Below are 14,624 nucleotides of genomic sequence, written 5' to 3' on the forward strand. Positions count from 1 at the left end.
ATCCCTTTTAACCTGTCCATTACCAATATAATTTTACAAAGTAACCACAAGCCAGGTGCCGCTTCTGCAGCACTTACCACACAAGAGTTAAAACCGAGAGAGCTGTTGCCGCAGCAACGCTTACCAGACCAGACGCTGATCCTGCAGTGTATACCAGACCACTCATGCCGAACGCAAGAGTTAAAACCGAGAGTGCTGTCGCCGCAGCAACTCTTACCAGACCATTACCAGACCAGATGCTGATCCTGCAGTGTATACCAGACCACCAATGCTGAACCTGCAGAGCTTTCGCTACTGTCTACTGGACGGCGCCTAGGCTTACCCCGGGAGCTCCCTGCCCAACCGAGCGTGGCTTTCGCCGCGTCTGACCAGCAGGCTTTCCAGACCAGATCGGTACCGAAAACCAGAAAGCACCTTTTGCTTACCTATCCAGTGGTACGTTGTGAGCAGCAGAGGTTGGTCGCGGGTCAATGGCTCCCCGAGAAACTCCTCGGTGCCGGCTGGAGCATAATCGAGACACAATCCGCCTCAGCAGTGCCCACGCCGTCCCATCTGGGTCGCCAAAATGTTAGCGTAGCAGACTCATAACCACAACGTGATTATATGAAGGTGCGTTATTCAGCGCTGGAAACCAGGGGCAGGTGCCCAAATCTAGCTTCAAGTGCCATTACATCCCGATCGCTATTAATATCCTAAAAGTTACATATTCATTAGTATTCATTAATATTTACAACATCAGCCTCGCTTCATATGCTAATTATCTCTCCTCCCATTTGCACATGCGTGGTGCTCTCTGGTGGTCATCCTGGGGGTCATCCAGATGCAGGAAGGAGTCATCCTCAGGGTTAAACTTTTCACCTCTTCTCCTTGGCGCATGCTCCTTTTCAGTTCTTGACTTTAATTAGTTCTTGGCTTCAGTCCTAACCCACCTTATCCATCATATCTTCCTAACAAGGCTCAAGTTGTTCCTGTTCTATCTCTCAAGGCCCTTCTTGTCTCTGCTCCATCCTTCTATAATTTATTTATGTTTTCCTTTATGTTTCCCATTACCAAGAATTGTTTCTTAACCCTAACACGTACACCAGCACAGAGTGTCCCTTTTCCCTGTTTGTTATCTGGAGGAGTCTGCCTGGAGAGGAAAATAAGGGTGAGGTGATCTTACAGTCCCAGAGGAAGAAAAAGCACTGATGAAAACTTCAGGGTATGGGGAGAACAGTGTGGGATGCAGGGGGGCACCACCAGCAGTGGAGAAACAGATGGGACGGGGGTGAGAAGTTTGGACACAAAATGCAGGACAGTGGGCAAGGAGAAGAGGCTGTGGTTTAATACACTTTTACAAGTAGGCTAACTTCTCATTACTTGGATGCTTTTCTTCCCCATCTCAGCTTTAAAGCTGGGATGGGAGGGATGCATCGAAAGACATGATACTTAGAGCACACTCAGGAAGATTTGAGTATGTTCCTGGTGCTTTCTGACTGTTCCTTGTCTGGTACCGCTATTAAGAGGGATATTTTCTCTGTGAGAAATCTACATCAACTCAAGCATGTGCTCAGTCACAAACTTCCTGTAATATACCTCTATCAGCAAGGATGTGTACAAGTGACTTGGAGCAGGGAATATGCACTGCCCTATTTAAATAGGAGGGTAAGAGATGAGACGTACTGGAACAGGATGAAGTAGAAGGCAGTATAAAACCAGTAAAGAAACCCAAAATTGCAAGTTTTTCCACTTCCATATACCACTATTAGAAAGCTAGAGGTAGTTGAGAAACGGGATCATTGATTGTGATGTGATGCAGCGCAGGCTTAAGGTTTGTGTCCTGTGGCCGAAATCCATGCACATTGTTGGGGGGGCATGGAATTTAGAGGGGGAAGAGAGTAGAATAAGGAAAACAATAGCTGTGATGCTTTCATAGGGGCTAGGACAGAGAAAGGCAGGGTGGAGAAAGCACATGCCCTAGGGTAGCAGAATGCTCCATCAGTTTCATTTTGCTTGCAGCTGTAGCTGAGTGTGCTCTTTTGTACTAAGTGCCCTGGCACGTGTGGAGAGAAGTATAATTATTTCAGTGTGCTTAGGAAGATAAATCAGGCTGATGATGGCATGTGTCTCTACTATTGCAGCTTCTGTGTTTTATCCAGAAGAAAGGCAAAAGGATATGGAGAATACTGGGACATGCTGGGAAAATTGCACTGAGGAATGCAGTAGACTGGGATGAGGTCTTGAGGTAGATAGAGAGTTGTGATATGTTACAACTGGAGCAGCAGCAGTAAAGACAGCAGAGGAGGTGAAGGGAAAGGATGAAAATGTTTTGGGGCTTTAAGTGAAGAATAACTGGAGAAAAGAAATCAGTGAAATGTGAAGCATAGTATGAGCTCTCTTGCTTCATGTGTGAAGGTGGGAGGAATTCTTCATCTGTCTTAACCTGTTGCAAAGATTAAAACTTTCTAGCACGGAACTTGGAAAACTTGCATCCATAACACAGGTATTATCATCTTACATACCTCCAAAACCCAGCCCAGGCAGCTGTTTTCCAACACACAGGTGCTTTGACATACAGCACCCTCCTTCCTAGCTGTATGCTAATGCCTGCAAGAGAAGTGGAGGGTTTTTTCATTTTCCCTCATCTGCTGGAGCAGGTTTCCTTCTGAGAGCATTGTGTAACTGCAAATTAAACTGCTCATCCAAAACATGGTGTGCTTGCTAGACCAAGAAACCTGCTTTTATTTATTTCTTTACTTTGTATTAACGTGCAGTGCCTGTGGGAAGCAAACTTCTCTGGGTTTCTGGCAAAACTTGAAAACTTGCAAGTGTAACAACTTACACTAAAATTCCATTTCCAATATAGCAGTTGTTTTCTATTTTACTGGAGAAATCTCATGTGTTTTAGTTAGCAATACATGCTTCTGTGGCCTGCATAAGTCTGGGAAACACTGTCTGCATCTAATTTTACATGTGATCTCTTCCTTTTCTCTTCAAGTTGTATGTGAAGTGGCAGGCTCCTGCACATTGCAGCAAGTTTTTTGTGGCCTTGAGAAGTTACTGTCAAAGTACTCCTTAGAGTTTTGTCCAAGTTTGAAATGAAGGTTTCTAATTGATTGTGCTGCATTCCTTCTAACAATTAATGCTACTAAACATGCTGTTGCTCACAGGCTACCGTGGCCTTTGCAGCAGTTTGCAGTGTGCCTGAAAGGAGTTTTCTGAAGATGCCTGTGCTTTCCAGTTGTTGTCATGACATGTGCCTGTTTTGTCACATTGTCTGGTTCACTAGGTTTGCTAGGTTGGAACTGCACCTGAATAGGAGGAGGCAGGGACTTTCCCCAAGCACGTCTTGCTTGCAAATAGTTGTGCCACCAAAATGTTGCTACCCCTTTGCTCTTGTCTTGTAGAAATATTACTTACTCTGGTAGAATACTTTGTGCGAGTTCTCCCTGTTCTGCTTCAAGCAGAAGGTTATGTTTTTCAAATCAGTGGTGGGACTTCACACAGCTGATTTTTGTCTTGAGCAGTTTAAGATTCCCTTAAGAGAGCTGCTGAGTTGGCAGAATGACAGGATTTACTTTTTTTTTTTTTTTTTTTTTTTAGCATAATTCTGCTAAAAAGGTATTAAAAGTGGAAATTACTGCTAAGCCACTACACTTTTGCTAAATGAAACTGATGCAATGTTGGAGGGAGAGATCAAGACATTGGTTCAGAGGGTCTGGAGTCTCAGTTCCCAAGCACTGAGTTGGTATTTCATGAAACATGCAGCCAACAACTTCCTTGTTATTAGCATTCACTGTGGGTGCTTGGTAGATGGGTGGAGGCTACTATGGGAGCCAGCAGCAGGTTGGCCCCACATCCCACTGCCCAGACCCTAGTGACAAAACCTTGTGTGCAAGAAGCATACAGGCCAACCGTGTAGCAGGTGTTAAGTGGACTCCAGTGAATTGCACTTGTGGTTTTAATTTCCTACCAATGCCAGTCATTTAGCTGCTGTTTCTCCTGCCAGCTAACGAGCTCCATGGGGAAAACTCTTGATCTTGCAGCAGGAGCAGCAAAGAGTCACTTGGCAGGGGGAGTGGCATGTCTGTGCCCTGCTGTGCTCTTTGGCTGCCTGCTGTGGGCTGGGATTAGTGCTCATGCAGAGAGCTGGCTCTGGAGGCTGGCCCAGCTGGGAGCCAACCTGATGGACATCAACCGTGAGCACTGCTGGCAGCCACCCATGGAAGGGCGCCATGTGTTGCAGAGACCTGCCTGTGGTTAAATCAGCTTGGAGTGCCTGGGAGTCGTACAGGCAATCAAGCAGGGACTTCAAGAAATGTTGGTGGCTGCTGTTGTAACAGCAAGAGGTCATAATATTGCTTGCTATTGAGTAATAACCTCTTCTAGCAAAACTGGAAAGCTAGGAGTAAATTAGAATTAGTAGCTAGTTTGATGCTTGCTGAAGTGGATGATGCTAAGTTAGCTATTACTTTTTTTAATAGATGTATTTTTAGTCTCCAGTGAGGATCCTTGCAAAATAATTTTATTTAACCTAAAAAAAGTACATTTTAGTTAGCCAGTGCATTGTTGGCATCTTTTTCCACCCGTCATCCCAAAGGAAAACACCAGCCCCTGATCCTCACAAGTTGCAGGAACTTCTTCAGCTTGGTGCTCTAACTTGAAGTCTGAAGTAGGTGTCATTTCCTTGCTGCTCTCCTTGGGCAGCTATCGGCTTTGCCTAAGTGGCTTAGCTTTACAAACATAGGGTTGAATTCTTCACCATCCAGCTGGGGTTTAGCAGAGTTTATCATCTTGGAAGAAAACTCTGTTGAAAGAAAGAAATAAAAGCTTCTTGCTACCTATCTCTGGGATTTTCCAGCTAATAAGTTGTCAATGTGTAGAAGTAATGACTTGAAATAATGATGCATCAGGGACTTACCCAGGCTTGACATGTTAAACCAGTACCTCTAGAGGTTATGCTTCTAGGTCTTTCACCTTCCCAGTTACCTTCTAATGAGGTTACATGGAGAATGTGCTATTAGGAGGTCTGATGCCTCTTGAAAAATTGTGTAAGAGAGGCCTAATGCTTTTTCTGCTCCTGCCTGGTTGGTTACATAGTACGACTGACTTAGCAAAATAACTCCCTTTAAAAGGATGTGAAAAGGCTTCTGAGACTTTATACCCGTTTTCTTCTTAAAATTACATGTCTTTTTTGAAATCAGAAAAGTTGTAAGTAGCATCTTGGTTCTGCAAAAGGTATACAATCCCACCATTTGGCAAGATCTGTGGCAGAGAGAAACTTGTGTAGTGGTCTACTCAATTTATGTAGGTTTTTAATCAAGTTATTACATCTAAAGTGGCAAAGAATGCAAACACCTTTTAGCATATTGGTGGAGGTACCTGTATAGACTTTAACTTGCAGCAGTATAAGGAGTCTTCGAACTCATCCAGAGGTGAGTGAGCATATACAGTTCCCTGAGTACAGAAAGAAGAGGAGGAAACATGTTAACATTTCATGACTGGTTCAGAACTTGATTGGTAAACCCTTTTTCAGGGGTCCTAATATACTCAGTGTGGTTCTGGAGACTGGGTAACTCCTGGCTTTGTTGGGCATTACATGCCATAATATGAAACTACTTTTGCAGGAATTAAATTGCTTATTTTAGCTAAGACTAACAAAAATACTCAGTTCTCTCTTTCTAAAAAGTCTGAGGAGTTAACGTTATGGACAATCATCAATAGATGCTAAAGAAACCAACAAAGCTTATGGCCACTGTTAAGCCGAGAAACTTCCAAAAAAACTAACTCCATTACTTTATTAAAAAGTGCAAGATTTTGAATGCTGTAGTCCATTTATCTGTTTAAAAATTCAATAAATGACAGGTTACAGGCCAAATTTGTCTACAAGTGCCTTTCAGTACTGCGTTGTGCATTTCATGGTAGTGCCTCAACAAAGTGTTTGATACTCTGCATTTTCAATCTCAGGTGTTTGATGCTGGTGACTACTTTGGGATAATGCAAGTAGAAGAGGTAGATGAGGAAGAAGAGGGTGATGAAGACATGGAAGAAGAATTGAAAAAGAAACCAAATCCTGGAAATGAGCCTTGTTTCAAAGTTATTGTAACAAATGAGAATGGGCTTCAAGCCTCCAATCCTGATAGGTGAGTAGTGATTTCAGAACTGGTCTTTGGTCTTTGAATGGTCTTAAACTCTAAACATTTGGAAATCCTTTTTTAATTTATTTTTTTACTATGAAACATAGCTGCTTGTTTCGGGAAAGGTAAATAATCTCCATGCTATGAAGCCTAACTTGTAAAGAGTACCTCTCATAATTTAGTGTTAAATTATGAATTAAGAGTTTCCTCTTTAAATTATGCAGGAAGATGCTAATAAATCAGTTTAATAAAACAGAGAAAATAGAGTAAAGGCAACCTTAATAAGTTCTGTAGAAATTTTTGTATCTGCATGTGTGCCCTTGGAAGAACACTGAAGAAAAATCTATCTTCCACAAATCTCAAGCTAAGGTTATACTGAGTAACTTCAGTAATGATGCATGGCCTATTAAATTTCCTCCAGTTGGCTAAAATATAATTCAAGTATGATCACATGATTGTATGCTATGTATTCATACATAATTGAATGCATCAAGTTACTGTTGGCTTTCTTCAGAATCAGCTTATATGTCATGAATATGACATTAGCATGCATCTGTAAAATTAGAAAAGTTGCATAAGATTAATAAAAAGAAAAAATGTTGTAACACTCATTTAATTTCAAATGTAGAGGAGGTTATTTGTCAAACATTCATAAATAATGAAGTCTAAACTCTGGAGGTCTAAACATTATTATGTTCAGCTGTTTTTTAAAAAGACTGCCAGACTTTTCATACTTTCTAGGTTTGGGGGTTTTAGACTTTGTATGTTTACCTAAATTTAGCCTTGATGAGTTTAAAAAAAAAAAAAAACTTAACAGCCTAGGCATCTGCTTTTACATGCCTGCTTTAACTGAAGTCTTTGCCTTTCTAAATCTGAGAACACATGTAGATTATAAAATTCAGAAGATCTCATATGATACTCTTGGGCTTCCTTGCAGCATTCAGACATGTCTGTTTGCCGAGACTTGAACTAAATTTCAGGGAGCATGACTTTAGCATTCTCTGGAGTCTTTAATTTTAAAATTAAAGGAAGTTTCTTCTTTATCTGGAATCTGAGATACAAGAACTGTTCAAGGATACTCAGCATACATGATAGTTGATATGTTTTTAACTTACTGAAAATTGGGGAGGGGGTTTAGCAAGTAGAACTCAGATTTTTCTCTGATGTGATTCAGTAAGAAGATATAACCAACATGTGGAGAACATTTAAATGACTAGGCTTTTGCTGTAAAATCATGCAGCTTACACAAGGAATAAATTTGTCAAGGAGAGGCATGCCAGTTATGTATGGTTTTGATTTAGTTGGTAATTCTTTTAAACAATTTTGTTTTTTGTTTTTTGGTTTTTTTTTGAGGGGGGGAGCCAAAAAGAAACAAAGACCTTAAAACTGTATTTTTGGACTAGTCTACTATATAGGCTTCTAATGATCACGCCTTTCCACATAGTTTTAAAGAGTTCATGGCTAGCAAGGTCTTTGAATACTTTCGCAAGACATTGTATTTACCTTCTTCAGGCAAGAGTATCAGGTTGATGCACTGGACTAACAAACTGAGTCCCTTGTTCTGTGTTTGCTCTTCATTTTCATAAAATTGCTAACTAATGTTCAAAAAACAAAAAGCAATGTGTAAGTTAGAACAAAAGCAATGTGTAAATTACTGCTGGGAAATTGTTCTTAACCTGTAATGTCACGATGTGTACTCAGGGAGTACACTCATGATGTGTACTTTGGGACTAAGAGAATACTTAGTTATCAAACTGTCTACAAGGACCTGTAGCTTTTATTCACAGAAAAAAAAGTAATTTGCGTGTAAAAATATACTATTGTAATGCTACCAATATTCTCTTTAAGCGTTTTCCTCATCGACCATGCTTGGACATACCGTGTTGAACATGCCCGACAGCAGCTGCTTCACGTACCTGGTTTACTTCACAGAATGGCAAATCTCATGGGCATCGACTTTCATGGAGAGATCCCAGATGAGGGCAGTATTGAGCAAGTGTTGCGGGAAATGTGGAAATACAATCAGACCTACCAGCTTTCTCAAGGGGTGAGTCTCAAAAGCCTAGTTGGGATGCTAAAAACCTCTGAGTAATCGTGAGTGAAGACATTCTGGTCTAGGGGATTGTTGTGATTGCTTTCTTTTTTTATTATTATTATTTAAAAAGCAAATTTGAGCAGTACATCTCAGTCTTTCTACCCTGTGTCTGTTTCCCATATTGTCATGAGTGGCTTATGGGTCAGATGAAATTATCTGTGTTACCACACTTTCCTGGAAGACAATTAATTCAACCTATAGTTTAATGTGGCTTATGATTCCCTTTCTGGCACTGAACTCTTTGAACAGCTTAAGTCTAATCCCCATGCCTCCATTTCTGTACCTGTAAAAGGTTGACTGTAGTGTTAACGATCGATTTAAGGTTTATTCATTCATTTTGGGTTTTATCATAAGTGTTGCAAGTAGGAATGTTTTGATGTAACCTCCAGTCTCACAGCTAGCTGTTGTAGCATGGGGCAGCTCTGCTCTCTTTCATTGCTACAGCTGTGGACTTCAAACTCCTCCTTGTAGCAAACTCCTTCTAATAGAAACTGAAGGAAAACTAACCCTATGAGAAAACAAACAGTATTCTGCTGCTTTAACTCCCTGAAATGACTTGTTTGATACAGTGGAAGTTGGTCTGGTAAGCAGTAGATATGCTACCATAAGGAAGAGGATGTGCCATTGAGTTAGGAACAGGCTTGCCAGGCTTTCACAGTGCCTGGATTCTAGACTGACTTAGTCTCAGACTTGTAGAGATGGGAATGTTACTCTGTACTTAGCACCTGCTCACAATCTTGAGTAGAGTAGGAAACAGAGAAATGGTGTAGAGAGTATTACCAGTGCTTTCTGTCTTGCAGTGCTTTACTTTCCTAGCAATTGCTGTGTGCAGAATGTCTCACTCTATTTAATTGTTCAGACTGCAGAGGAGAAGGTTCCTGTCTGGTATGTTATGGATGAATTTGGATCACGCATTCAACATTCAGATCAGCCTAGCTTTGCAACAGCACCACTATTCTATATGCCTCAACAAATTGCTTACACTGTTCTCTGGCCCTTGAGAGATCTTGAAACTGGTGGTAAGCATCTGTGTCTGAGTCTGTTTTTTAATGCCACAACAGAAGTTACATAATATTCTTACAAATAATTGAGCACTTCACAGTACAATAGGTACTTCAAGACTAAAATGACTGCATATTTCTAAAGCTATCAAATTTCAAAGTTTTCTGATATTTCCAGCACCATAATTTATGTGATGTCTTCCTCCTACCAGTCCTTTATCCATCAAATAATGTTCATGTTTTATTGACAGAGCACTTAAATCTAGCATCACTGCCTTAGTGAAACTACTGCTTCAGGCATCCAAAAGTTTAAGAAAACTTCTTTGTGTTTGTATTTCTGAGTCAGTCAAGCACTTGAAGTGGAGAAATGCCAAATCAGCTTTGTGCCTCTATCCTTAGTTGGAGGCTACCTTATGCCCCTATCATGTAGAGGGTGTGATTATGTTCAGCTGTGTGATTAAACTGTCATAAGTCAGCTAATTTGGGATTAATTTTTGTATCCCAGGTAATGCCCTTTTAATATAGTTCTTTAAATGCAAAAATAGATATAATTACAAAATTTGTGGTATTATTAACTGTTCAGCTGTCATGTGTGTTGAGGTGTGAGGAGGACCTTAAGTGGAGAATGGAAGGCTACTCCTAAAAGACTCCTTGTTTTGCTGCAGATGAAGTGACTCGTGATTATGCTTATGGGGAAACAGATCGCTTGATCAGGAAGTGTGTTTTGTTACCATGGGTGCCTGCTGAGGTATTGGATGTCAACTGTTTTACCCCAGAGCCATCAGATGAGCATTACCAGGTATGAGTTTAACAAATCTAATATTTTATATCTTTATAGAGATGGGGTCTAAAAAGCTTTCAAGAGTTCTGTTTCTTTTTAGGCTTAAAGATTAATTCAGAATTTATGTACTAACTAAAAAAAAAAAAAAAACACAAAGCATAGTGAGACAAGAAGTATATTATATACAATATGTAACTTTTGAAACTGAAGCAAATCGAATGGCCTATAATGTTACTGCATTATTGCCTACTATTTTTAATGTAAGCACAGTGCAAGGCATTGCCTAATAGGTTTACCTACCGGCTCTGTTATTATAGCAGACTTCTGGTCAGTCTTGAATTACAGAAAGATTAACTTTGGTATACTAGGAGTGGTTATACTTTTCAGCCTGGTTATTCATTGCATGTGGTGTAGAATCACTAAATATAGGAGTAGCGACAACATAGTATATTACTTTTCTTAATGTATACAGAGAACGCAGCATGCTGTTCATAGTAGCTATACAGCAGCACTATTGCTTGTCATGACCGCCTTTCTACTGTCACACATGTACCAGCTATAGTTATTGACTCATTTTGCTCTTTGGATATTGAGAGAGAGACGGGTTTGCGTTGTGAATCCGTCGTGTAAATGTGGAGATTTTGATGACTTTTGGAATAAAGCCTTGTAGTTACTTATGTAGTGTCAAGTAAAAAGTATACATTCAAGCCTAATATAAACAATCTTCTCCATGTACCTGTCAGAAATTTGATGCACCTTTTATAAAGTACTGATCTAATCTGTTTTGAGCTCTCCTTAAAATATCACAAACCCTTAGTAGAAAGAATATGAAATAAATGTTGCTTGGAATCTCCTTTTCATGAACCAAGCTTGCATGAGATTGTTTTTTAAGAAGGCAGAAGCATGATTGCTGATGCACATAAGGATGCTGTACTGGCTAACAGTTTTCAAAGTGCAGCTTCTCAAGATGAATCTGTGCCCTATACCAACTGCCTGCTACTTTTGATGGAGGATGGGCAGAAAGTGGTGGATCCAGTTTGTTATTAACCAGGCAAAAATGAAGTTAAGCCGCTTCTGTCATGTAAAGGTATACACTCAGAACAGCTAGGCTGTTTTGTAACCCATGTCAGATTAGTTGGTTGGGACTTTGCACTTTCTGGAAGCAGGATAGATGTAAATACTTAGTATTTGCAATGAGGAACAATGCTTGCATGGTTCTGGCCTTGCAGATGTTCTCTTCGCAGAAGTACCTGTATCTCAGATAAGGCAGTCTTTTGTGCGTGTTTTAATTCTGTTTTGGGATGATCAGTGCAGGCTAAAGAGCTATGTGTGGCAGATGACCCAAGTATCTTCCCACCCCACCTTGAAAGCATCTTTTCAGAGCATCCTTTTGTCTCTTTGTGTGTCTGCCACTCAGCTATTGAGATGACAATAAAGGATTTATGCTAGAACTATACAACAGAACTCTTTTACGGTAGAATTTTTAGCTGTAGATCAGTCACCAGTCTTAAGCTGGTGACAGACCAGTCAAGAATAACTCGGGACACACTCCTAGTTGCGTTGTCTTCACATAAGCAGAGCTATATACACAAAAATTTGCAGACTATACCAGAGATTTGTTTACAGTGTTAATGTGTGATACAGCAATTTTGCAAGGAAATGTAATTGTGTGAAAATCTTGATGCAAGTCATACTGTTTCACAATGAAATTTGCTGCTACCTCTGTACAGTTTTTGCAACTGGGAATGCTTCACTCCTGTGTACAAATAATTACTTGTTAAATTGTCTGTGTTGTTGTTTTGTCCCATAACTAGGGGTGCTATTTTCTGGTTCTCACTTTTCTTTAGATAGAATCAGACTAATAGAATGGTTTGGGTTGGAAGGGACCTTTAAAGATGATCTAGTGCCAATAAATCTGAAAAGTTTCAGTCTTTATAGAAGAATCAGAGTTGTTATAGCAATATTGCAGATTAACTTTGACCTGGTTTTTGTCCTATTACCTAATTCTGTTCTTCAACACAGACCACAGAGTCTGTGACTTAAATGCTACTATGGGTAGTGTGATTGGGCAATGATTGCAGAAAGCATAGTCAGAGGAGGCAGTTTCTCACAAAGTGTCTGGGATGGAATAAATACCTCTTGGGAGACCACAATATTTGTTGTTCTGCAGTGGCTCCCTGAATTTGAATTTCAGGATAGATGTTAACGAATCCTCTACTGTTCTGAGAATTTTAGTCTTCTGCTCTTAAAAGTACAAGTTTCTTTCCTTATCTTAGGTGACTCTGTTATAAATTAGCTCTCAATTAATTGACAGAGAGGGTCATGTCCAATAATGCAAATGATTTTATTAAGTAAGCAGCCAACAAGCAAAACAGCGCTGGGCGGCCGGGGAGTCTCTGGCTCCACCAACGGTGCGCACCCACCCCCCCCCAAGAATCTTCCTTTTATCGCCTGGTGGTTCCGGTATACGTGGCACATCCCAGTATGTTCTGCAGCTGCGCATGTTTTTGCTAGGGGGTCGTCTCAGGCCCTTTGGTGGTCGTGAAGATGAAGGCCGTAGTCTTCCTCTGCATTGTGACTCAACTTCTTTTCCCTTATCTGGTCGTGTTGGCCCAGCATGAAGCAGGAAGGCAGGATGTTGCCAAACTAGTTAACAACTTATCAAGAAGTGGTTACATGAGCCTGCAACAGTGACTTTAAACAAAAGATGAAAGGGGGGAAAGGGGGGGGGCTCCCTCCTCCTTGCCGGTTTCAAGCTAATCCTTTATGTACTCTTTTGTTACATTAAGTAAGGAATTTCATAATGTCTAGCCAGGCGCTTCGCAGTTTCTTATCTCACAGGAAACCTTCACTACCCCCACTCTTTGAACAGAACAAAGACAATGAACAAACATTTATTGTATATTACAACTCCAGGAGTTATTCTGTGCTTGTATTGTCCATCTATTTTTAGAAGATCTCTGATCAGGATTTGCTTTTATTTATACTTTCCAGTTAAATAGGATTATGTTCTCTGTAACAGCCTTAAAGGTAGAGTGGAATGTCTGTGGCTGTGATTTAAAGAACAAAGTCAAAATTTCTTCTTAGTGACGAAGTATTCTTTATTGACAGCGCTGGAAACACAGGGGATCTCTCCGCCTAACATGCATACCCGAAGTGACAAACTATCTCACATTTATACAGCAGAACAATGAATATTCAATTAATACATACATATTCATTACCTAAACCCGCCCGAGTCTCACTTTGTATGCTAATTAGCTTACCAGTCCTTTGTGCTTGCGCAGTATTCTCTGGTGGTTGTCCAGGTGTTCGTCGGGATGAAGTAAGATGTCTTCATCAGAGCTGAACTTTTCACCTTATCTTCTTGCGCATGCTCTCTGAGCCCTTGGTCTCAGTCCAATCCATAGTTAGTTTGTTTTGGTTCCCAGGGTCCGAGGGCCCCCTGTTATCTAGGCACCTTGCACATGTGACCTTCTTTTAGTCCTCCTCCTTACTCCCTATCATAAATCTGCACTGGCAGCTTTTAGTCCTCCTCTTTACTCCTCATCTGTGTATTCTCTCATGCTGTATTTGCACGTACATCTTGTATTTTCCCAGCGCAGCACAATCACAGTACATCGCAAATGTAACATTCTATTTTCCAAGCACAGCACATATTAAGCAGTGAGTGTTGCCTACACATTCATTCTTGATCAGTTGCTCTCTAATTTTTAATCCCATGTTTCAGCTGGACAGATGTTTCAGTACTGCAGCTTGCATGGTCAGTCTGTAGCAGCCAGAACTCAGGGAGCTGTTGCAGAACAGCAGCTACTTGAGTTTCTTCCGTTGCAGTTGTCCCATCCCAGAGTTTTTGTAAGCTACTTCCTGCGTCAGGATAGTAGCCATGATTCAAATGCATGTTTTTTTATCAGAGTTGTAAAAAGCGGAGTGAGATGCATGCTTATTGCTGAAGACTGCAAAAAGTCTTCTGCTCAGTTTTACAGGAGCAGAACTTACAGCCTTCTGTGCTTTTTTTTTTCAGTTATCCATAATAAAACATACCTAAATGGTCAGTCTTCCTTCCATTCCCTTGGACATACAGTAACTTTATTTTAGTTTGTGTGACTATGTGTGGTTTGGTGTTTCGTTTAATGCTTACAGGCAGAAATTTCTCAGGGTGCTTGGATAGTGTTGATAAGCCCTGGTCTTAAAGCCATACCTCTTGTTCCTTCTTTACCAATAGCCTCTTATTCTGATTCCTTTCTGCCTCTGTTCATGTACTGACGTTTTTTCTGGGTATTACACAACATAATACTCTTTTCAAAATGCAGCTTTGGTGGAGTTCTCTTGAACCAGGCAGTAGACTAAGTAAGACATGTAGGTAGACTGTAATTTTTACTGTGGCTCAAATGCACATGTACATGTGTATTTTAATATTTATGTAAGGATAAGGAATTACAGAAAGTTATCCTTAAAGTTTTGTAATTTGAAAGAACTTATAATTTGAAAGAACTACGCTGACGAGGCGTAGGCGGAGCCAGCAGCTCCCGGCCGTTCAAAAGCAGCCCCTGGGAAGCGCAAGCGACCAGGACGGGCAAACAGGGCGGGGCGCGTCAGAAAGGCGGGGCGCGTCAGAAAGGCGGGGCGCG

At 40.7% G+C, this 14,624-nt stretch overlaps 2 protein-coding genes across 2 annotated transcripts in view; one reads left to right on the forward strand and one right to left on the reverse strand.

Annotated features, from left to right (window-relative positions):
- Positions 1-14,624, forward strand: part of TTLL12 (tubulin tyrosine ligase like 12) — a 39,623-nt gene that overhangs the window by 7,858 nt on the left and 17,141 nt on the right. Inside the window, exons 2-5 of the mRNA XM_035310598.1 lie at positions 5,947-6,122; positions 7,965-8,163; positions 9,071-9,230; positions 9,878-10,011. Of these exons, the coding sequence (XP_035166489.1) occupies positions 5,947-6,122; positions 7,965-8,163; positions 9,071-9,230; positions 9,878-10,011 (669 nt within the window). The remainder of the gene's footprint in view (positions 1-5,946; positions 6,123-7,964; positions 8,164-9,070; positions 9,231-9,877; positions 10,012-14,624) is intronic.
- TSPO (translocator protein) overlaps positions 4,552-14,624 on the reverse strand; it is a 40,138-nt gene continuing 30,065 nt past the window's right edge. The window contains exon 4 of the mRNA XM_035310787.1: positions 4,552-4,784. Coding sequence (XP_035166678.1) covers positions 4,659-4,784 — 126 coding nt within the window. The 3' untranslated portion in view covers positions 4,552-4,658. The remainder of the gene's footprint in view (positions 4,785-14,624) is intronic.

Source organism: Oxyura jamaicensis, chromosome 1 (assembly GCF_011077185.1).
Source record: "Oxyura jamaicensis isolate SHBP4307 breed ruddy duck chromosome 1, BPBGC_Ojam_1.0, whole genome shotgun sequence".
Taxonomy (NCBI): Eukaryota; Metazoa; Chordata; class Aves; order Anseriformes; family Anatidae; genus Oxyura; species Oxyura jamaicensis.